Source organism: Natator depressus, chromosome 16 (genome assembly GCF_965152275.1).
Source record: "Natator depressus isolate rNatDep1 chromosome 16, rNatDep2.hap1, whole genome shotgun sequence".
Lineage (NCBI taxonomy): Eukaryota > Metazoa > Chordata > Testudines > Cheloniidae > Natator > Natator depressus.
This window is the reverse complement of record NC_134249.1, coordinates 20,534,496-20,552,059: the sequence shown is the minus strand read 5'-3', so window position 1 is coordinate 20,552,059 and position 17,564 is coordinate 20,534,496. Positions and strand designations below refer to the sequence as shown.

Sequence of the window (17,564 nt, the reverse complement as noted above, 5' to 3'; positions counted from 1 at the left end):
GGAAAGAAAGGCAATTCCTCTTCAAAAGCAGTCAGCAAGGCAAAGCATCCATTCCGTTGGAACAGATCGGCTCCATATGCCTCTCTTGCTTTTCCCATTAACAAGACAAGAGCCTAGGAATTAAGCTGTTACCTTGAGAATGGTGCAGTGCCCTGGTGCTTTGGGAAGAAATAGCACCCCTAAATACAAGAGAGTCAGCAGCTTCAATGTTTTGCTGCCAATAAGCTCACAGTTGTGAATGTGAAAAGAAAACCAACAAACTGAGTTCTTGTCACTTTTTGTTTTTATCAGTGATCTGGTGAAACTCCCTGCTTCCTTTCTTAGCCTCTTTTGGCTTTTAGAGAATGATTTTAAAGGCTCTTTGCTGCAATAAAAGTGTGTATTGACACAGAGATAACTGTCCAGCTCTAAAATCCTAATGGAGACGAGTCATGGGTTGTTTTTATCTTGATATTGCTGTTTGAGATTAACACCATGCTGCCCGCCTGTGCCTTACCTCCACAGATTCCCTATACGTTACATCCACTAGGATTTCTCCTCCTTAGTTACAGCCCCCCCCAGTTAGTTCTTTCTCATTAAGAGCTGTGTAGCTTTCCCCTTTGTTTTCCCCTCTCTACTGCAGACAATCAGCCAATCAATCCCAGCATTGTTTCTCCAGTAAATCAGAACTCACCGGGGCTCCTTTCACATTGTAGCTTTTTCCTGGCTTTCTGATCTTTGGCATAATTCCAATCTTCGTGGTCAAATTTGTTTTCAATCCTCTGTAACTGTAAAAAGGCAAATTTCCCTTTCAAAAGGGACATAGGATGTATTTTTCTGGTTGCCTTTTGCTGGTATATGTTGCTTCTCTGATTAATTTTTTCCTCCCGGCTACTCTGTGCATAAACACTGGCATGTCTAGGCATGTTACCTTTGGTATTTTCTACAGTTGGAAGGAATGCAGTTGACTGGAAAGATAAGAGACGACAAACAACTCTCTCCATTATCTACGCTGGTAAGCCTAATAGATTTTTAAAAATGTATTAAAGCCAATGTTAAAATTATCTAATACATAGGTTAAGGAAAGTGTCTCTACATCTGGGTATAATGCTAAACCCAGTTCTGATCCAGCTTTGTGTGAACCAGGAATAGCCCTATGGCAGACATGTGATACCAGTGATGCTGCAAACACTTATCCGTGTGTGTAACTTTACTCAGGTGAGAGTAGTCTCAGAAGTCAATGGCACTAGAGTTAAACAGATGCAGAAGTGCATGCAGGATCTGGGCCTACCCTATTAATATCATGCTTCACTATTGCCAGAGACGAGTCAGGTTGCCAAGCCTCCAGGATTGCCCTGGAGTCTCCAGGAATTAAAGATTAATCTTTAATTAAAGAGTATGTCGTGTAATGAAACCTCCAGGAATGCGTCCAACCAAAATTGGCAACCCTGGCAGATGACCTGTACCTGCTGATAGTGTGGGGGGCAGAGTGAGGGCAGTGGCTTCAGTAGATGTTACTGAGCGTGCTCAGGGAAGCCAAGCAGCAATTCTGGGGGAGGCACGTGACCCATATGTATGCACCCACTCTCCCCCACATGTCGCCTCTGATTATTGCCATAATAGCAAAAGAGGACAGAGCTGGAGATATAGGGTGAAGTCAGTGGGGTCAGGATTTCAGCCATCATTCAGGCAAAACTTCACGTAACCAGAGGCGCTTTCCTTAAGAGTCAGAGTTCTACAAACCTCACTTACCACTTCTTTGGCTTTGTGAAGACTCTTCCACGCCAAGGCCACGTCTGGGGAAAGAATAAAGATACCAGTGATGTGACAGCACACGGGAATACCTGTCCATGAAAGAGCTCGTCTCCCCTCAAGTGCAGTTTAAGACTGACTGTTGCATCTGTAGAATTCTTGAATCGCTGAATTGTGCCCTTGGTGCATATAGGATAATGGTAGCTGCTGGGTTGTCTTTTTTTTTTTTTTTTTTTAAAAAGCTGATGCTCACTGGGCCAGCTTGCGAAATGCTTCCTCAGCAAAACTTCCACCCATGTCCATGGGGAATTTTGGCTGCGTAAAAACTGAGCTGGATTTGCCACCCTTATTCCTGCTGGATTGAACTTAACTTTGATGCCCATTGGGCTACCTGTGTGAAAGCAGGTTTGCAAGATCAGGCCCAGCATCTACTTATCAAAAAAGTACATCAATTTTAAAAAAAACCTGTGTTGAAGTAAGGTCAATATTCTACCCCTTCCCTCCCAACCACACGTACGCTTGGGGCTGACCTTGGCTAGTTACATCAAGGTAAAAACTTCAGTGCCTTGACTCCACTATCCCAGTGTAAAATCCTAGTGATCTCAGTATAAAAACACACCTATCTTTTTGCATTGAAGACACAACCTCGATGGAGAGGGTGAAACGGTAAGAAGGATTTATAAAAAGTGATTCTATTTTTGTCACCCAATCTCTGTCTTCATCTTGTAAATATTTAGTGATGGTAACTACACACCACAGGCTTCTTTTAAGTAAAAATCTTTGGTTTAAAATAAAAATAGACCTATCTTTCACTGTTACCCTATACAGGCACTGGAAATTTGTAAGCCAATTACCTGCTAGCGGGGTTGATTCTTCAGCTGCAACTCTGCAGTCCACTTTTAAAGCCATGCTGCAAGTTTGATTAGCTGGCGTCCACCTCTGGAACATTCACAAGAATGTGCTACTTATTGGTGACAATTGATCACACTTCTATGCTTTGGATATGCTTAACAGTTTTCCCTTGTTTACAAATGCTGACCATCAGTAACAACACTTAGTATTTAAAGAGCACATTGAAGACCTCTGCGGTGTTTGCAAATGACTATTTTCATTAATCTTCTCAATGCCTCGTGAGGGATTCAAGTGTCCCCATTTCACAGGTGGGGTACAGAGGGTAAATGACTCCAGATACCATGGATGGTCAGGTTTCAGAGTAACAGCCGTGTTAGTCTGTATTCACAAAAAGAAAAGGAGTACTTGTGGCACCTTAGAGACTAACCAATTTATTTGAGCATAAGCTTTCGTGAGCTACAGCTCACTTCATCGGATGCATTAGAAACCAGGTGTCCCACTTACTTGCTTTAGTCACTAGATTATGCCACCATTCCAAAGCAGTGGCACTAAGGGACTTAATTCCCCTCCTCAGATCTACCCAACCAGTCCCCAGTTAACCAGTCTGATACCTTACTTGCCTATAGTAACATCATTCATGCTTTTAACAGCTCCATGGCCAGTGGGATCTTTGTGGTTGCCGAGATTACATCCCAAATGCACCATTTCTCTCCAGCCATTCACAGAAGCACTTTAGAGATTGTTCATCTCTCCAGACTGATTAACCCCAGCACCCCACTCCCAGTGGGCTTGGGAGAAAAAGCCCCCGAAAAGCCCCTGAGTCATCTTTTCTAGCTGCTCCTCCCCTGCCTGTCCCCCAGCTGCCGAGCTAACCTGCTGCCATTCTGCCTTCATCCAGCCAGCCACTTGATGTGTAAAGCTGAAAGGAAAGGTAAACTGGACAAATGAAATCCAAGTCCCACCCCTGGCCCCTCCTGTGTGGGCGCCACAAGGGGCGGGAGAGACAGAGCAGCAGGATCCCAGTGCACACACCTTTGTTTGAACTCTCTTTGGTGGGTGAACAGCAGTGACAGCACAATGCAAGGCTGCTAGGGGACTACAAGAGAACAAACAGCAAAGCTATTCATTGACTACAGAGCGGCCTGAAAGCACATCTCAGCTTGCAAATATGTGGCAGGATGCCAAGGGCTTTTCTTTAGAAATCGTTATCCACCCACAAAGACTGGCACCCTGCTGGTGAGCGCCCAGCCCCTGCCCACTACACCACTTAGGAAGGAACAATCTACACACAACTACAAAATGGAATGGCTGGCGAGGTGATAGTACGGCTGAGAAGGATCTGGGGGTGATAGTGAATCACAAACTGAATATGAGTCGTCAATTTGATGCAGATGCAGAAAAGTCTGACGTCATTCTGGGGTGTACTAGCAGGAGGGTTGCATGTAAGACATTGGTGGTAACTGTCCCTCGGCACTGGTGAGACCTAGAATCCTCATCACTGGAGGTTTTTAGGATCAGGCTGGACAAACCCCTGTCAGGGATGGTCTAGGTTTACTTGGCCCTGCCTTAGCGCAGGGGGCTGGACTTGATGACTTCTCAAGATCCCTTCCAGCCCTATGTATCCATGATTCACTAATGTGAGGTAATCAGGAATTCAGGGCCCAAGATGGGCAGAAGGCCTGGAGCTTTCAGACTGGCAGAGAATACCGCACTGGGGGCGGGCTCACACTCAGCCTGGAAGAGTTTGCCCAAGCACCGGCTAGGATGAGTCATGTGCCCCCAGAAATCCTTGCTGTAATGGAACGAGTCCCCATCTCAAATCAAGCCGTCTCCTTTGCTTCTTTTTATGGGCCTGTCTCAACTCTGATCCCTTCCTCGGTGACAAGAATGAGAGGGTTTGTCCCAACACACCAGGAGCGTTGGCACTGCTGAGCCTTTTGATGTTTGATGTCTAACTTAAATCCCCAGCTCCTGGAGAAATATGGAGTAAGAATCCCAGCTTTTATGTAGGGGACAAAAAGTCCGTTTCTAGCCCATATGGCTACTGAGCCATGACTGCACCCTCAAAACACAGAAATTAGTAGGCAAAGAGACTCCCAAATTTACTTATCATGATTTTAAGCCAATGCCATGATTTCTGGGAGGCCTGGCACCATAAAAAAGAAGCTTACAAGAAGTGGAAGGTTGGACATATGACCAGGGAAGAGTATAAAAATATTGCTCGGGCATGTAGGAAAGATATCAGGAGGGCCAAATCGCACCTGGAGCTGCAGCTAGCAAGAGATGTCAAGAGTAACAAGAAGGGTTTCTTCAGGTATGTTGGCAACAAGAAGAAAGGCAAGGAAAGTGTGGGCCCCTTACTGAATGAGGGAGGCAACCTAGTGACAGAGGATGTGGAAAAAGCTAATGTACTCAATGCTTTTTTTGCCTCTGTTTTCACTAACGAGGTCAGCTCCCAGACTGCTGCGCTGGGCATCACAGAATGGGAAAGAGATGGCCAGCCCTCTGTGGAGATAGAGGTGGTTAGGGACTATTTAGAAAAGCTGGACGTGCACAAGTCCATGGGGCCGGACGAGTTGCATCCGAGAGTGCTGAAGGAATTGGCGGCTGTGATTGCAGAGCCCTTGGCCATTATCTTTGAAAACTCGTGGCGAACGGGGGAAGTCCCGGATGACTGGAAAAAGGCTAATGTAGTGCCAATCTTTAAAAAAGGGAAGAAGGAGGATCCTGGGAACTACAGGCCAGTCAGCCTCACCTCAGTCCCTGGAAAAATCATGGAGCAGGTCCTCAAAGAATCAATCCTGAAGCACTTACATGAGAGGAAAGTGATCAGGAACAGTCAGCATGGATTCACCAAGGGAAGGTCATGCCTGACTAATCTAATCGCCTTTTATGATGAGATTACTGGTTCTGTGGATGAAGGGAAAGCAGTGGATGTATTGTTTCTTGACTTTAGCAAGCTTTTGACACGGTCTCCCACAGTATTCTTGTCAGCAAGTTAAGGAAGTATGGGCTAGATGAATGCACTATAAGGTGGGTAGAAAGCTGGCTAGATTGTCGGGCTCAACGGGTAGTGATCAATGGCTCCATGTCTAGTTGGCAGCCGGTGTCAAGTGGAGTGCCCCAGGGGTCGGTCCTGGGGCCGGTTTTGTTCAATATCTTCATAAATGATCTGGAGGATGGTGTGGATTGCACTCTCAGCAAATTTGCAGATGATACTAAACTGGGAGGAGTGGTAGATACGCTGGAGGGGAGGGATAGGATACAGAAGGACCTAGACAAATTGGAGGATTGGGCCAAAAGAAATCTGATGAGGTTCAATAAGGATAAGTGCAGGGTCCTGCACTTAGGATGGAAGAATCCAATGCACCGCTACAGACTAGGGACCGAATGGCTAGGCAGCAGTTCTGCGGAAAAGGACCTAGGGGTGACAGTGGACGAGAAGCTGGATATGAGTCAACAGTGTGCCCTTGTTGCCAAGAAGGCCAATGGCATTTTGGGATGTATAAGTAGGGGCATAGCGAGCAGATCGAGGGATGTGATCGTTCCCCTCTATTCGACACTGGTGAGGCCTCATCTGGAGTACTGTGTCCAGTTTTGGGCCCCACACTACAAGAAGGATGTGGATAAATTGGAGAGAGTCCAGCGAAGGGCAACAAAAATGATTAGGGGTCTAGAGCACATGACTTATGAAGAGAGGCTGAGGGAGCTGGGATTGTTTAGTCTGCAGAAGAGAAGAATGAGGGGGGATTTGATAGCTGCTTTCAACTACCTGAAAGGGGGTTCCAAAGAGGATGGCTCTAGACTGTTCTCAATGGTAGCAGATGACAGAACGAGGAGTAATGGTCTCAAGTTGCAATGGGGGAGGTTTAGATTGGATATTAGGAAAAACTTTTTCACTAAGAGGGTGGTGAAACACTGGAATGCGTTACCTAGGAAGGTGGTAGAATCTCCTTCCTTAGAGGTTTTTAAGGTCAGGCTTGACAAAGCCCTGGCTGGGATGATTTAACTGGGAATTGGTCCTGCTTTGAGCAGGGGGTTGGACTAGATGACCTTCTTGGGTCCCTTCCAACCCTGATATTCTATGATTCTATGATTCTATGTTGGAACGCTTGCCACTGGTAGTACTCCGCTTTTGGGGGACTGTCGGATCTATCTTTTAAAATCTCTCTGGCATTTCAGACCAAAGGGAGGGAACAGCCATTGTTCGGCAAACAGCAGATGGCGCACTCAGCCTGCAGAAAGAAAGGTAAGAGAGCAGTTTAGGGGCTGATGAGGTCTTTAGTCTTCACTGTGAGATCTAGGTTGCTGGCTGGATTTGGATTGTCTAGTCCCAGATTTAAGAACCTGTAACTGGGAGCTCTTAACTCATTCCCCTGGTGTAATGCTCCATCCCTACACACACCATTTTTGCTCATTTTATTACGATGGTGCAAATTCAGTGCTCAGGAAAGGCACTGACCTACCTGAATCCTGGGAAGCGGGAGGGGGGAGCCCCCAGAACAGTAAAAGGCCTGCTCCCCCAGATGAGCGAGTGGCTACAGAACCCAGAATGTAAGTGATTACAGGGGACAATAAATGGAACATAGGGATGGGGCTTGCAGGTCAAAGGGTTAAAACAAGAAATCCCAGGGAGACACTGAACAGACAACCCTGGAAAATGCCCCTTGCCCTAAGAAAGAGATGAGGAAATCAATGGGCACCGCCCAGAGGAACTCTGCCCAGATGCATGCATGGATGAAGGAGCAGGGAAAGTTGTAGAGAACATCCCTTTCCAGTGCCTTCCTCCTGGATTGATGAATGTGCCAAGAGAACACAGGAGAATAGAGTTCTCTAGCTAGCCACAGGCCAGGTACTGAATGGTCACTAATTGTACCCCCTTGCACTGCCACACACCCCCCTCCGCCCCCGTGTGTATCCCCTCTGCTCTGAAGAGAGGACAGTTCACTTCTGCCTGTCCTCTGAGACTGTCACGATGGGGGACCAGCCATTGGTTGTGACTGGTTTGTAAAAGAGATTCCCAGGCATTGGACTGAGATGCAGCCACTCATTTCACAGCGCCTCAGATGGTTCTGACCAGAGAGGTATAAACACTTCACAGTGAATAACTCATCTGCTGAGCTGAGTTCATTCTCTTTCTGTCTGCAGACTGTCCACAAGTGACAGCTTCAGATTTTTCTGAGGTTAATTTGTTTGACGTTATTCAGTTCTTTCCATGTCTAATTCTTGGATCTGCAGACGTCTAGCCAGCAGTTTCTTGAGAGTAGTTGAAATCTGAGCTGTGTGTTTTAGTTTTGATGATGGCTCTTAATGATGTGTATCACAGTGTAGCACTTACAGGCTCCAATCCCCGTTGTGCTAGACGCTGTACACACATGGTCCCCGCTCAGAAGATTTTACATTCTAAGTGTGACAAGACACAACAGATGGTTCCAACAAATTGACAGGGGAGCTTGATTCCAATCGGGGATGATTGGACTCCGATCATCTGGCAATGTTTCTGTTTCTTTATTGGATGATTTTTAGACTCTGGTTTCCTGTGGAATGTTTGTATTTGTGAACTTGAAATTGGCTTCCCACAAATACCCTCTAATATAGGTTAAGACACGTGCTGTTTCCATGGGTCTTCCAGCCAATAAATCCATTGGCTCAAGCACACATGGGAAGCAAACACAAAGCGGTGCAAATATAATAGAAGTGAATTGATTTCTATAACCAACCAAATATGGGTGGAAAACTTCTTCTGACCCAACTGCAGTAATGACTATCAACATCTGCCATTTTGGGGTGGAATTCAATGAGTGACCTGCAGATAAGACGCTTCGTATCCCGTTCTTTGTCCCACAGTGACTGCTTTCCAGGGCAGGCTGAGGTACTCTTTCTTCAGCTTTAGATTTACATTGAGCCTGATTCTTGCCTCTGTTTTATTTCCTCTGTTTTTTTTCCCTGTTGGAAAGTGCTGTCAGATGTGTTTAAAGGGCCGTGCCAACTCTGTAGAACTCAGTATTATTGGAAAGTCCATACAGTGTAGGGAGAGATACTGACACAAACAACCTCCTTTCATGTGCCTGGATTCCTTTGGTCTGTACAAAAGTTGGTTTGAAAAGCGAGTATCAACCCTGCCCCCAATCTAGTAAACATCTTCTTAGCCTTGGCTCAAATGTTTCAACTATTTTGGGTTTGGAGCCTAACCGAGCTAGGAATTCCCAAGCTGCAGATCACAGCAGCAAAAGTCCCCTTTTCAAGTGGCTCCAAACCCAAATTTTGGCCTGATTTAAGATTTTCCAGTGCTAAGAATGCAAAGCTGTGCCAAGAATAGAACCACAGCCACTCAGGGCATGTAAGTGATAAGAGTCTTAAATTCAATCTCGTAATTCACAGAAAGCCCTTGTAATAATGGGTCTGAGCACTGGGAAGGGAGAAGGAACCAGCAGTGGGAAACCTTGAGGTTAAAATAGGACTTTGGTTGAAAACATCCAAATCTTGGAAATCTTACAAGAGTGAGGGGGAAGTCTCATGTTCCCCCGCCGTCGTCTTCTGTTCAGTTGCACCTCAAGCCGTTGCTCACAACGGCAGCCCCGGATACACATGTCGTGCCATGCTGTGCCTTCAGCTGCTCCCGCACAATCCTACTGAAGGTGCTAGGGTTGGACAGGTGTCAAATTTGGCTCCCATCTCTCTTGGCACTGCAAAGCCTCGGCAGACTGGCTGTGCAGAGGAAAGCCAAGAGATTGGCCACTTGCCCAGCGTGTTGTGCTACGCACAGCAGAGTGTTAGACCACAAATCTGCCAAGATGTGAGGAAGTGACACCTGACGCTGGGCCAAATCCTGCCTGTGGTAGCATGCGCGTAAGGCCCAAGTCGGTGAGCCAGATTCCGCTCTGCCATGCAGAAGCACGGCCATTCAAGTGAAGGCACTTTAGGTCTGCACCACCATGATGTAGAGGAGAATTTGCCTCACTGACTTCAATAGGCGTTGCTCACAGGTCATCCAGGGCAGAATTTGGCCCACTGTGCTTTAGATCATCCAGCACTATGCTGCACCAGCCATCAAAACCCAAATCCCCCCCCAACAGTCAATGCAGCCCCCATTGATTTCAATGCCGCTGGCCTGGAGTGTCGGGTGGGATGTGGGGTATGTGGGCCATAAAGCAGAGAATAGCCATTTTAAGGCGGAAGATCACTGCAAGTTTTTTGCAGCTATGGACCTGCTGAGAGATTCGCAGGATACCACACTCAATGGCATTAGCCCACAAAATGAATGTTGCCATTCTCTGATCCAAATGAGCAATTCAGCAGCTCTTGCTAGCTACCATTTCGGTCAGTGCCTGTGTAGTCCTTTCCTTCCTGCAGAATGTGAAGGTCTGAGAGGAAGGGCTGGACTCGGGAGATCTGGGTTCTAGCCCCAGCTCTGCCACAGACTCCCTGTGAGACCTTGGGCTAGTCACTTAATCTCTCTGTGCCTTAGTTCCCCATCTCTGAAATGAGGAGGGTTATCCTTCCTTTATCTGTCTTCTCTATTTAGACTATAAGCTCATCGTGGCATAGAGTGTCCCTGGCCCGTACTTTGTGTGTGTGCGGGGACTAGCACAATAAAGCATTGACCTAGGCATTCCTATAGTATTTCTATAACTCCATGATCTTTGGGTTGCATTACGGCTAAATATTTGTGAGGCAGTGTCTTCTGAGTTTGTTCAAACTGCAAGCTTGGCTCTGTCTTTGTCTTCTCTTAGAGCACGTTGCCGCTGATTGGGAAATGAAACCAATAACCCACAGTACATGGCCAAATTCAGGAGATGTGCATGTCTGTGAACAAAAGGGGAAAGTTGTCCTAGGCCTGTGTGATCCGAAGCAGCTGATTTGCATAGTTCTAGCAATAAATTCCAGGGATTGTAAGCAGAGATGGCGACAGAATATGAAACTTGCAGCTCTTGCTGCTTCAGGCTACTGCATATGGATAAAACTCTCCACTCTCTCCTTTTGGTTGGTCTGTTGTCCTGAGCGCTTAGTTTTGGGAGCTTGTCGCTTAGGGGAAATATGTGCAGGCAAAGGAATAAATAAATGCTCCTTGTTTGTTGTGCTGGAGTGTTTGGCGAAGCAATTTACACCAGAAGCCCTTTTTTCACAGCAGTTCCTAGTTAGGCACCAATCAAAGCACAGATCCAGGCTTTAATTGCAAACTGGATGTGACATGAATTTTGCGATAAACATATGGCAGGAGAAGAGAGCTGACTAACAATGAAGTGTGCCACTCTGAACCCTGACAACCAAGGGCCTGATCCTGCACCCAGGAAATCAATGGCAGAACTCCACTTGAGCTCAGTAGGGGCAGGGGGCACGCCATTTAATGACCTGAAATTTGGGCTTGATCCTGCGAAATGTCAAGTTCAGAGTCCTACTTATTTCAATGCTGTATCCCCTAAGCATTCCCTGAGCTAAGTGCTGTGCGGTGAATCCTGCAAATGCAGAGGTGATAGTTGCTTGTTATTTAAGGCAAAGCTGAAAAGATTTTTAGGCTACCACTGTCCAGCCCTGAGTCTATGCAAGGACCCACTGAAATGAATAGGAATGCTGCCATCAAATGAAAGTCTTATGTGGCTTTCTGTTTGCACTGACTTCATTTGGGAATGCCTGTAAATAGAAGCCTGTATTTTCTGCTTGGTGCTCTACAATGATAAGAATCATGTACATCAAGAGGGAAACAGACCTTTAACCCTCCAGATTTTATGTTGAATGCCAAATCAAATATGGGAAAGGACAAAGTATCATTTATATATACTAAAAAAAAAAAAAAGCCATTCAGTAATTGCAACAGCAGTGGAGAGATGAGGTAGAAATTAGCTATTCATGGACTGCTTGTTTGTTTTTTTCCTATCAATAAGGGAATATGTGAACAGAATCTTAACTGGAAGACCCAGGGACTAGCTGCCTATGGTGTTACATCGAACGTGGGGGAGAGAATGTAGTATCCATGGTAACTGGCTATAGCAAACGTGGCTCTTCATCTATATTAGAGGGTTTATAGCACCAGAGCTGGGACCAGGCAATTTAAATGGAGCATCTCCAGGTAAAACAGCACGTTTCATTGTTATAACCACAACATCTCAATTGCCTGTAAAATGAAAAAGGTGGAGGGGATGTGACAGCATGGTCCTGTGGCTTATGAGCCTCATCCAAAACCCACTGAAGTCCGTGTAAAGACTCCCATCGGCTTTGGGCCAGGTTCCGTATGCGCCATTGTGCAGCAGAAGGGAACAACCCAGTGCAGTGCCGGACCCGCTGTGCCCAGCAACCACAGAGTGGAGAGCAGGTGCATGGCCGACTCGGCTTGTTGGCCAAGCCCCTCAGATGGTCGAAGCTGCCCCACGTGAACACCTTACTGTTAGGGCTCTGTGGTCCAGCGGACGGTCGGAGCTGGGGAAGAGCCCCTCTAGGAGGTACTGTCCCCTGGCAACAGCAGACTTTCTAGCAGGTGCTCTACAAGGAATCGATGGCCTAGCGTCCCCCTAAGCTGCCTGCTCACTGGCCCCGCCCTCTCACCAGGATGCATTCCACCTCCGTATATAGCTGAAAAACCCCTTAAAACTTGGCTTATGTTTTCCAAACTCACCAGGCAGTTTGGGTGTCTCCAGTTCTGGGTGCCCAACCTGAGATACCATTGAGGGGCCTGACTTTCACAAGTCAGGTGCCCTTTAAGGCATGCCAGATTGGGCACCCAGAATAATCCGAGTCCCTTTTGAAAGCATACGCCCTAATAGCGAACTGCACTCGCCCCAGAGCGGAAGGAGACTATGCCGTGAGCTCGAGCAGCCCTTCTGTAAGAAGGATGGTATCTGATGAGTGCAGAGTGATTTACTGGCTTCCAAATCTTCCCTTTATTGAGTTGCGAGCGCAATAATCTATGGAGTGGCATGAGATAGTGGCAACGGTATTACTTCTGTGATGCTGCTTCCATCGCCATACATTACTGGGTGATAGCACTGGGTTAACCCACGCCATGTCACACAGCACACACCACTCCAGTATGCGCCCACTGAAGTCAACAGTAAACATTCTGTTGACTTCCACGGAGCAGGGCCCTGCATGTTCCTTAGTTCCTACAGAACTGCGCACATCAATGCAAGTCACCTCTTTGTCTTTGTCATTCCCAGTAATTATGCTTAGAATCCTCTGACTCATTCCTTAGGAAAGAAAATTCCTTCTGAGTTGGAGAGTCACAGGTGCTAACGATGCCGGGCCTCTTGCACACCTCTATCCCAGGGCAGGGTTGTGTTTTGCTTTGTACTGCTTCCTCCTAAAGTACAATCATAAGCCAGGGAGGCCAATTCTCCAGCTAGTGCATCAAACAAAGCTCCCCACAGCTGTAGAATTTCGATCCTTTTTTTTCAGGGATGATTTTATTTGCCAAAACAAAACAGTCCAACCTAAATCAAAACCAATCGACTGGGACCTGCTGCCTGGCCCCTCCTAAAGTCATGTCTCTCAAGCTTCCATCCCAACCCTCAGAGCAGGTATCTCCAGCCAGGTCTCCCCCTAGCTAGTGAGATGCGCCCCCTCCCACCTTCTTTCTTCTGACCCAAGTCTTTTCCGGGAGTATGCCTCCTCTTTCTCCTAACGGGGATGCTTGCTGCTCTTTTATGTGAAGACTAGGTGGCCTGCAGGGCTATCACCTGATCTCTGGCCTGAAACCCATCACCTGGGAGGCAACTAATTAGGCCTAAGTAGGTCTAAACCCACTCCCCTCAAAAGACCAGCCCGCCCTATGACAGCAACCCTCTTACTTGCATTCAGCAACAGAAACTGCAGATGCTGTAGTGAGGAGGAGCTCCGTGTAAATACCTAGATAGACTGTAACCCTTGGACTGGCTGGAGTATTATGCCAAAGTACAGACACAGAAGGACAAGCTCACCTCTGGGGTAAAATGACTTGAATCAGATATGATTGGATCCATTCCTTACTGGAGCTCCAGTACGGGGACTACAATAGACTAAAAGAGCAGAATCGCTTTTTACATCTTACTCATGAAGAACAACTCCTGTGGGTGTCCATCCTTTGCTCTTAAATACCATCCACCTGATTTCTCCTTGTTGTATTTGTTTTACCACTGAGCCCTGATCTGAGATAATGTTGCATGGTGAACCGCATGGTAAGCTAGCATGAAGGATTGGTTCCTGCCCCATTACGCTGCATCACCCTGGGTTGTCCTTAAATTTGCCACTGCCTGATTCCTGTGATCTCCAAGGCTGCTAGGCAGAGGCATCCATTTAACCCAAGATTGTTTCTGACAGCGACTGTCTAGCTGTGCTCTTGTTTGGGGCTTTTTTTTTCCTTCTCCATTTATTGATATAAAACAGCAAACGTTTAGCTCATTATTCACCAAGCTGATCTCCACCTTGCTGAATGCAGGGGGGATGCTAGATATTACACCCCCACCAGCCTCCACTAGAAAATAAACACCCTGTGGGCTTGAGGGCCAAGTTTTCTGCTGATGAAAACTGGCACGGCTCCATTAAAGCAAACAACAACACCAGTTTACACTAGCAGACCATTTGACCCTATTGATTTGTGCCTCCTTCCAGCAAAGTCAATGGAAGTACTTTGGTGGGGGAAGGAATGAAGCCAGGGGTGTCTTTGAGGAAGATGCACTGGGTGATGATACACATTCTTTAGGGCATGATCCTTCATCCATTGAAGACAATGGGAGTGTGTCCCTAGTCTCTGTTTGCCAGAAGCTGGGAATGGGCGATCGGGGATGGATCACTTGATGATTACCTGTTCTGTTCACTCCCTCTGGGGCACCTGGCACTGGCCACTGTCGGAAGACAGGATACTGGGCTAGATGGACCTTTGGTCTGACCCGCTACGGCCATTCTTATGTTCATGCTGGAGGCCTCCTAAATCCTAAGGCCATTCCGAATGACTAAGGCGCTTCGTACAAAGCGCCATGTTGTTCTAAGTGGAGTCGTATCCGCTGGCAAGTAGCCTCCAAAATCCCTCCTCAGCCAGGCAGTGCCATGGCCATCTGAGCCTCTCCCTCAGTCACAAGTGCACTGGCTCGCCTCACCCCGATTAGCACAGCTGTCTGCTTATCACTGTTTAATGAGAGCTAATCTAGAGTGGCTGTGAAAAACGCGGCTCAAGGGACTGGCAAGGCTGGGGGGCTCCAAATGCTGGAGCTGATCAGCCTAAATCATCAACGCTGGGCTAGGACGCGGTGACCCGGATCAAGCTGCAGTGCAGAGTTCCCAGCCAGCCAGGCTCGGGAGAGGAGGATGCCGGCGTGACAGGCACTTGAGAGAGGCTAACCAATTTATTTGAGCATAAGCTTTCGTGAGCTACAGCTCACTTCATCGGATGCAACCGATGAAGTGAGTTGTAGCTCACGAAAGCTTATGCTCAAATAAATTGGTTAGTCTCTAAGGTGCCACAAGTACTCCTTTTCTTTTTGCAAATACAGACTAACACAGCTGTTACTCTGAAACTTGAGAGAGAGAATTTCCTACCCTTTCTCTCTGCAGTTTGCAACTGAACATCAAGGCTTGGCTCTCTGACAGGCAAGCCGGCATCACAGGCCTGGCTTTATGGACAGTAGCTGCTGATGGAGTTAGCATACAAAAGTCCAGCTCACTCTGCTGACCCGCACTTGGGAAACACCCAGCCACCAGGCAGGTCGCCTCTCTCTTGCCAGTCATCCTGCAGTGGGGGGAGGCTCAGAGACTGTGGGGGAGGCTCAGAGACTGGAGCTGAGCAAGCTTCCTATCCGAAACCATCAAACCTTCCTGGGTCGGTGACTCTGAACACTCTCTTCCACTCCTCTGCAGGGCTGTGAACCTTGTTAGCCAACCCAGAGAGCAGACCTCTGGCTCAGGATTGGGGAAAAGAAAACATGTGCCCCTGAGCCTGGGGGAGGGCTAGGCAGAAAGTAACAGAGGGAGAAAGGAGCAAATGAAAGCAAAGTGATTGGAAGGGCTCCTTTTTTAAGGGAGTGGAAGTGCGGATTAAGGGGATGGAGGGCCCCAAGAAAAACCTCATTAGAGGAGCCGAAGCCAGCCCTGGAAATAGTGGCATAGAATCATTCATGGAATACTCGTGTAGAGAATGGGTGTGTGTTCAGGGGCTTTTGCTATTTATTTAAAGAGAGTCCAGCCCGGTCTGAGAGTCACGGGAGGCAGATGAGATCTGCCTCTGGGCAAGGATGGGAGGAAGAGAATGAATGAAAAGGAAATGCAAGGAGGTCGGAGGAGCTGGAAATATCAACGATACAGAACCAGAAAGGGCAAATCGTGAGCTGCTGCAAATCCTATTGAAGCCCAAGGCTGTTCCAGATGCTCAGTGTGGCTCAGGATCTGGCCCCCCAGGGAGGCTTTTGCTCCTCAGCTGTTACAGGCATGCTCTCAGCCATGCTGCACAGGGTTGAATTATTCAGAGAATCTCATTATTGAGATTTATTCTGGAGCCTCTGGGCTCCAGGTGCTTTTAAAAGAGGTGATCCACTCCAGCAAAGCAGCTTTTTACTCCCATATGATCCTCTTTATTTCTGATATGAGTAATCTTTCTGGCTCAGTTAGAGGTTGGTTGCAGGTTGTAGTAACCTTTTTCTTCCTGCTTAGGAGGGGAAATAACAGCTTCTCACCAGCACCTAGGAGGGGGAGTTTATTGCCTTGGGACTGGAATCAGCTGAAGTAAGCCTTTGAAGACAATCAGCTCTTCAGGTTCCTGAGCAAAGCTTGGCAGGGTGGGAGCAAGAACGAGTTTTTCTTAGAGGTTAGATGGGCAAAGCGCTATGAGATTACCTAGGCCAAGACAGGATTTCCTCCCCATGGTACGTTGTTGAACCTGGTCCCTGTTAATATGTTGTTTTAAATAAACTTGAGTGGTTAGCAGCTCCTGAAAGCTCTCCCGGTCCCTCTGAGTTTCCTGCATGGCCCAGGGTAGTTCCAAGGAAACTGATTTTGCAGCTCTCATGCACAGTAATTATCTTTTACAAAAATCCCAAAGCCAAAGAGAGCTCTCCAGGTTCAGACAGAGTGTGTGTGGCACAGAGTGGGAGGCCTGCGGCTGCTCTTCACAGCCTCTGGGAGGCCTTTCTTTTCTCTTGCACCAAAGGACCCCACAGTCTTACCACTGTTCACAGCTCAGTAACAAACCTAGCACTTCTAACCATTAACTAATGCTTCCTCCGTCTGCTAACCAAGACTGAGATGTTATGTAAACTGGCTGGTGCCTCTGAGTCGTTCGATGTAACAGCTGGGATTAGAATTCAGGGTGATCTGGATATGAATTCTGTGCTCAGAACATTCTTGTTGATCCTGTTAATTCATGGTCTGTTAATATCTTAATTTTTAAAAACTATTTCTGTTGTTCACACCTAAAAGCAACATGCATAGGTTAGACTGACTGCCCAGAACGGGCCCACACCACACCTTACTAGCCAATCCTTTTGCATTTCTTTTTTTTTTTCCTTGCTTACCTCAAATCACTTTTTGCCTTACCCTTGTCAGCATTTTTTGCTTGGTTTGCCTCTCTGACCCTTTTAAAGGATTTTTTTTGGAAGAACTATTGGGACATACTATTTTACCAGGGGCTGTACCCCAGCTGTGGGAGTCTTTTGGAATTAGTCCGTTTTAAAAAAATCAAATGTACAGTGTCTCTAACTATGGAGCGAAGAGTAGCGATTATGGGTTGCAAACTCAGCAGTGATTTTAGCCTGAGCGTGTCTGAGCTTTTGAAGTCTGAATGATAGTGCTCCTTATGTGCACACTCGCCAGTAGAGGCCACCAGCAACACATTTCATGAATGAAACAACAAGCTTACATGCTAATTACAGAGACATCCTATGATTGGAATGAGTTCCTGCGTCCTTAGCATTCCTAGATGAGAAACTCATCAGATCCGCAGGAGATCTTTTAATTTGCCACAAGTCCGCGCATGATTGGCAAAAACAGAGTGACCAACTACAGTGTCATAATTCTGTGTTTAT

General features: G+C 47.0%; 2 protein-coding genes across 2 annotated transcripts in view; one reads left to right on the top strand and one right to left on the bottom strand.

The window, feature by feature from the left end:
• Nucleotides 1-3,504, bottom strand: part of CCDC187 (coiled-coil domain containing 187) — a 68,965-nt gene extending 65,461 nt beyond the window's left edge. Inside the window, exons 1-4 of the mRNA XM_074973784.1 lie at nt 3,457-3,504; nt 2,586-2,670; nt 1,732-1,775; nt 674-767 (exon numbers count right to left, since the gene is read on the bottom strand). Of these exons, the coding sequence (XP_074829885.1) occupies nt 674-767; nt 1,732-1,775; nt 2,586-2,670; nt 3,457-3,477 (244 nt within the window). The 5' untranslated portion in view covers nt 3,478-3,504. The remainder of the gene's footprint in view (nt 1-673; nt 768-1,731; nt 1,776-2,585; nt 2,671-3,456) is intronic.
• The window catches only part of GPSM1 (G protein signaling modulator 1), a 167,762-nt gene continuing 151,086 nt past the window's right edge, over nt 889-17,564 (top strand). Inside the window, exons 1-2 of the mRNA XM_074973777.1 lie at nt 889-994; nt 6,766-6,832. Coding sequence (XP_074829878.1) covers nt 904-994; nt 6,766-6,832 — 158 coding nt within the window. The 5' untranslated portion in view covers nt 889-903. The remainder of the gene's footprint in view (nt 995-6,765; nt 6,833-17,564) is intronic.